Here is a 6,628-nt window from a genome sequence, read left to right on the forward strand (position 1 = left end):
ACCGGGTCCGGGACACGAACCGCGGTCAACTACGTGGGAGTCCAGCAACATAGCCATTACGCTAACTGCTGGTTCCCCCCCGTCAGTGTTCTTTAAACATGATTGAAAATGTTAATAAAGTACCCTTCTTTGGGAAGACTGTGTTTCTTCCCAAAGTTGTGAGTGTAGGATATTTCAGAAACTGGTCATTTAAGACCCTCGATATGTTTCTTCAAAGACATCTTGTTTTTGTCAGTCTTTTTTGGCAAGAAGAAGCCCCAAGTCATGGTCTTTGGTCTGAAAGCCAAATGCCAGAGGCTAGAAAGAACAGATTGTGGGCATAATTTCTATTCCTAGCATATTAGATATCCATTTTTCTCTATATAATGATATCAAAACAAAATTATCTTTTGTATAAGACTACACAATACAATTTTTCTTATTATTTCTATAGTTTGCTCATGAAAAGAAATGCATTCTGGTAAAGACATAAATCTAATTCTCGTAAATCAAATACACCGTTCAATGTACAGCCCTTGTGAGAACCCACGTGATGTGATCTGTCCTGTAGAGGACAACGCGTCCATCTACAAAGCCAAGAGGAAAAACCAAAATACGCTTCCCTCTCCTTCCCCACTCCGTTTCTACCTTTCTACTTTTAGTGACCCTGGAGTAAAGTTTAAATAAAAATGTGATTTAGTTTAACAGAGCCACTCTCAAGGCAAGAGTACAGAGTAAAGTTTCTCAAGTTTGAAACAGGCTAGAGGCATAAGTAAAGCTGGGGGAAACATACACTGCTCCGCAATAGCCCACATGGTCGGCCCAGAAACGAGGCTGGTTACTAAAGTAGAAACAGCCCGGTCACTTTACAGTGCCAGGACCTGCCTTTGGCCATTCTTGAAGATGCCACATCCTTACACTGGTCCCCCGTCCACTGGGGACTGAGGTGCCAGTACACAGACCAACACACCCATGTAACCCTCCTTACCTAGAAAGAGTGAGTGACCTATCAAGAGGCTGGAATTAATGTTCTGAAAATGTTCCTGTGTCTCCCACATCGCATCTAGATCAGAGAATCAAGAACGACAAATACAGCTGACAATGTCCTAGACTAGATTTACACAGATTCCATCCCCCAATGTGAAGTAAAACCATCCGGGAAGTTGGGCTGTATGTTCACAAAGAATTCAGATATCAACTCAGCAGAGAATCCTGCAAACTGAAGTGCAGAATGTACTGAAAAATCTGTGCACAGAGAATAAATGTGAGAACATGAGGCTTTGTGTGATGGTACAATGGCGGTGAGACAGCAACTGCAGGCCACAGAGTTTTATGGTGCCCCTCAAGACTCCCAGCTTCTTGTGTATGTGCCCTAGGTGATCTCCTTCTCCTGAGTATGGGCAGAACATATTATTACGATGAATACAGAAGAGGTTAAGGGATTCTGTGCATGTAACTAAGATCCATAAAGAGTTGACTTTGAGTTCATCAAGAGGCAGATTATCTTGAGTGGGTTTCACTTTGTCAGATGAACACCTAAAGGAGAGAGCGTCCTGGTGGTTTTGAAGAAGTGACCTGTTCTGTTAGGAGAGAACTTCTGGAAGAGGCCATGGGGCAGAAATCTGTGGGCGTCTTCTCGTGGATGAGAAAAGTCCCTGGTTGATAGGTCACGGGAAAGCAGGGGCAATCATAAAACTACAAGTCTGCTAACAACTATGTGAAGTTGGAAGAAGACTTTGGGTCTCGGGTGAGGCCAAGCCTAGTTGACAATTTGCTAACAGACTTCTAAGACCCTGAGCAGAGGGATGTAACTAATCCACGTCTGGGTGTCTGGCCTACAGAACGTCTGAGATAATAAGCCATGAAGTTTGTGGTAAATTCTATGCAGAAAATCAACATAGGAACCCATTTCCTAAACATAAAGAATAGAAATATAGAGACTACTAGAAGTATACAAACACACACACGCATACACACACACATGCACACACACACAAACAAAAACACAGTCTTTATGAACCTCGAGTCTGTGGGGAGATACCGATGAAGTGATCAGTATTTCTCTGAATATAGTCAAGTAAGAGCATTATATAGACAGGCCTATATATATAATAAAACTCGTTATTTTTTATTCATTAAGTCCCTTGGATGAAATTCACCAAACTGTAACTCAGCAAAGACAGGAAGATCTCCAATGTCCCACCTTATTCTTCTCCCTTCCTTTGGAGCCAGCTACATCATCTTTCTCCCTTTGCTTCTAACATTAAATGATCTGTGTACCTTGATGAAAGCATTAAGGTGAAAAGGGAAGCAATTGAAATTGCCTCTGGAAAGGAAGAATTTCAAGTTTCACAAACTTCCCTGGACCATTCTGAGCTGACTATATGAGTGTCCAAAGTATACACAAATACTAATGAGTTCCTATACCATCATTATTTTCTATACTCTGACTTCTCCACTAGGCTACCACTTTCTTTAAAACTTAGATTTTTGTCTTAGTAACCTCAAAGACCAAGAAGTATTCTGACCAAATTTCGATGGCTGGAAAACATAGGTTAATGCACTATTATGTTTGAAGATGGACACTTTCTTTTAAAGTTTTATACCTTCAAAAAAAAGTACCTTTCTTAAGTGGTTCTTCATGACAAATATTGGTCCTGAAAAATTATTAAAAATATTCTTTTGTGTTCTCTTATAATTTTTTGTTTGGATTAATATTTGTGTACTTAAAATCTACTCAGAAAAGTTTTTTTTTTTTTTAAAGAGATTTTTGCCATAAAGCGTGGGCACTCACTGGACAGAGACAGACAGAGGGACAGAAATTGAGAAATCACTCCCCAGGGAGGATGGCCAAGCTGCAATCCCTTCTCCATTCTTTTCTCAGGATCTTGTGCATGCACAAACAAATGCCCAAAGTGAGTTTTAAGCTGCCAGGTATGGGACTCGAGCTGTGCTCAACTATGTGAGAGTCCAGCAATGTAACCATTATGCCATATTCTGGCCATAATATAAAAAAAATGCATTAAACATGTTTGAAAACTATGTAGAAGTGAACTATATGCAGGTCATAATGTTAAAAACGTGTATGTGTATAAATATATGTATGTGTGTAAGTGTGTGTATGTGTATGTGTGTAAGTATGTGCATGTTTGTGAGTTTATGCATGTGTGTGTGTGAGTTTATGTATGTGTGTAAGTATGTGTATGTGCACATCCTAGAGTGTTTCAAGAGGGAAGTGTTGCTACATGTAATAATTTGAAGAAATGCAGTGGACTTATTTCCCCCCAAATGGGGTAAACATACTCAACATTTGAAAGGTGTCAGTTTTTCTAAGTCTATTTATGCTTGAATTACACACTAACCAGAAGAACATATTTCAAGAGTAAATACAGTGTAGTGCTACTTTATATAAAAAAAAGTGCCAATAATGTTTATAAATTGTATTACACAACAGAAAAAATAGTTTTAATTAATGGTCCATAATTGCCTTTCAATCTTGACAAAGAGCTCACTCTTTAAATATTAAAAGAAAAATATTCAATTATGAACAATGATAAAGTGTCAGAAAGTGATAAAATATATGAACTTCTTTTATGTTGCTCTGTGATAATATCTCAACTGATAAGTTAGAAAGATTATATTATTGGTGTCTACATTGCCTTGATTTTTCTGGGAGAATTTTTAGATGATAAGTTGCTTTAGTTCTTTTCATCATGATATTAAATCAATAAAGGTTAATAACAGCAGTACCTGTTGGCTAAGTTAATAAGGTATATTGCCAGAGTTATAATTTGAGCTTCTATTTTTTAATCAGAATTGCCCAAAATAAAATATAATAAGAAATTAGAATGGCTATAATATATATCTCCCAAATAAAGCAGAAAATATAGTAAGTCAACAAATTTTATGCTGAGCATAATAGCATTATTTATTTTCCAGCATAGTTTTTATTTGAGTGGTTGATAATCTTGTGAATTTAAAACTTGCAAATAGTTTTAGCTTGCAAAAGGAAATAAATAACTGCTACAAAAATATCAAGAGAAGACAGGTGATCACAGGAAATGAGTTTCAGGGATACTAATTTTACTCACTAAAATTGGATCAAAAAGAAAAGATGACATAATAAGATAAAGTAAACATTTAGCTGGAAAAAATGGTATACTCATGATTCTAGCTATACTAATATTTATGGCCAACATTTTGCATAAGATATTTATTTTAAATTCCAGAGTATTTGTTATCCTGCAATTAAAAAAAAAAGTAAGTGAAAATGACAATTCTCTTTCACTGAATGGGGTTTCTTAGAAGGAATGGTGTTCATTGAATGTCAGCCAAATCTTGCTATAGTCAACCTTGATTTGCTACTTATCACTGAAATCTGCTTCATGGATTGTCAGATTTCATACAAACTAGCTCCCTCCAGGAATCCTCCATGCCTTGCAGAGGATGAACTAAGCGTGGTTTTTAACAGAGTTTTAGATGTTTCATTTGGTCTTCTGAAAAAGGGATTTTAAATTTCTAATCTATTTTTATTAATATGAATGTGTAGCTGAAATAGAAAAAGCTATTCTTAAGTGCCTCCATCCCTCTTCCATGCCTTCCCGGTTATCATGTTCTAGTGAGTCAGGAAGAGGCCAATATATTCCCATGCCGATGACTTAAAGTCCCCTCATTAGCAACTGATATGTAAATGCACCTGTGAACTGATTCCTGGAGCTGTGCTGGGGTGATTCACTATACATTGCCCTCCATTCAACTTCAGATGACACTGAGGTAAGCAGTCATCCATTTCCAATGAATTCATTTTCATAGAGCATTCAGAAGCAATGCTTAAACCTCTTGGTTCCAAATGTCCAACTTCAAGAACAAGCATCCCCATGGAGTAACTGTTAAGTTCCCCAGGCGACCAATAGTAGTGGTCACCATCAGGCATGGTTAATGACAATGGTGGTGATTTGGGTAGTGGTGGTGGTAGTAGTGGCCACCATAGTGCTAAGGACTTGGAATTGTCCTACAATATATTTTGCTATTATTGTGTAAAGAGATATTTAAGAGCACTGGATTTCACTCATTCCATCTTACACAACGAGGATATAAAAGGGAGAAATACGGTTAGGCCTCCAGGAAAAAACCCAGGAAACAAAAACCAAAACACTGAAGTGGTGACCAAATGCCTCTATCAAGAGCCATGGTAAAGCTGGATGTCAAAAACCAAAGTGGAACAAAATCAAAGTGCTTCGTTTCTCTCTCACGTAAACTTCTCCAACTGTTCCTGGAGCATGAACGTCAAAGCTCGCCTCCCATCTTAATAAAAGTGTGTACGAGACCTGGTGGAGAGGAATTAGACAGAGATTTGCTCTCCCGTAGCAGCCATGAACAGCCTACGTGGTAAAGCAGTAATACTTTCGGCACTGAGAAAGCTTTTAGGGTAAGTGAGTTTCCGTGAGTCTCTATCATAGAGCAAGGGAAGAAAGCACCCAGAAGCAGTGGGAGCTTGGAGGAAGATGTGGCTATCCTAGTGAAACCCACGGAGAGCTTCTATGAGGGGAGTACAGACCTCCTTGCAGGGCTAAAACCCACTGGGCAGAGTCCCAGGCTCAAGCTGAGAGCTTGAGCAGCTTGGGGCGGACTGGGGACCTGACCGTGGTCCTGAAAGAGAACCACTTTCTGATGATTCTAGTCTCAAAGCATCCATGCACCAAATCTTTTTTTTAAAAAAAAATATACAGCAGTTTGAGTGAAGTAAATACCCAAGAACAGTCGCCCTTACAACAAGATTGAAACTTTGTTTTATAATCAGGTCGACCTTCCTAAGGCCCACCTCCTCCTTCCCCAGCCGTCTTCCTGGAGCGTTCCGATGAAGAGGCATGCTGTCCTCGCTCAGGACCGGCAGTCAGGATGCTCCCAAACTCACAACACTTAATTCCACGCCGAGCTCACTCCTGGCAATTCCGATTCTACTGAGCATCTCTTAAACGGACACGGGAAATCATTTCTGTCCAAAAGACCTCACAGAATGGCGCTCCCGGGAAGAAACATTCCAAACTCTCCCCGTAATCTCGGGCGCCCTGAAACTCTAGATAAAGCGCATCGATATTCCCATTCCCATCTCCTAAAATTACGACCAGTTCTCTAAAGATGTACCCAAATACGGGGCCCGCGGGGAGCACAAGGGTCGTTTCCAACCTTATTAACCCAAGAAGTCCAGAGAAACAAGAAGACAATCCCGTGTTAATACTACATGGAACCGTGGGAGGAAAACCATTTCTCCGCAGGAAAGGTACCCGGGTAGGAACAGAAGGAAATTCACTCTTCGTCAAAAAGGAAGGCACCGGCAAAAGTCATGTATAAAATTTAAAAAATCCGAAAATATACTATGCAACTCCTCCTAGGCAAAGACTTACGTGTCCCGTCAAAGCGGGTGGCGATGGTGTCCAGGAAGGTGTTCTGGGGCGCCAGCAATCCCTTCATAACCGGCATCTTCCCAGCGTGGTGCGAAATTCTCCATCAAAGTTTGTCCCGAGGATGGATCCAGAGCAAAGTGCCAAGAAGGGAGAACAGGAACGTGATGACGGCAAGGGTGGGGGGTCTGGCGTGGCGAAGGGGCCGACCAAGGGAAGGAGGAGGATGAAAAGAGAGAGGCGGAGAG

General features: G+C 40.1%; 1 protein-coding gene across 1 annotated transcript in view; it reads right to left on the minus strand.

Moving 5' to 3' along the window:
- KCNH8 (potassium voltage-gated channel subfamily H member 8) overlaps positions 1 to 6,628 on the minus strand; it is a 303,346-nt gene that overhangs the window by 296,500 nt on the left and 218 nt on the right. The window contains exon 2 of the mRNA XM_006161869.1: positions 6,384 to 6,568. Within this exon, the coding sequence (XP_006161931.1) occupies positions 6,384 to 6,459 (76 nt within the window). The 5' untranslated portion in view covers positions 6,460 to 6,568. The remainder of the gene's footprint in view (positions 1 to 6,383; positions 6,569 to 6,628) is intronic.

This window comes from Tupaia chinensis, unplaced genomic scaffold (genome assembly GCF_000334495.1).
Source record: "Tupaia chinensis unplaced genomic scaffold, TupChi_1.0 Scaffold139389_1, whole genome shotgun sequence".
Taxonomy (NCBI): domain Eukaryota; kingdom Metazoa; phylum Chordata; class Mammalia; order Scandentia; family Tupaiidae; genus Tupaia; species Tupaia belangeri.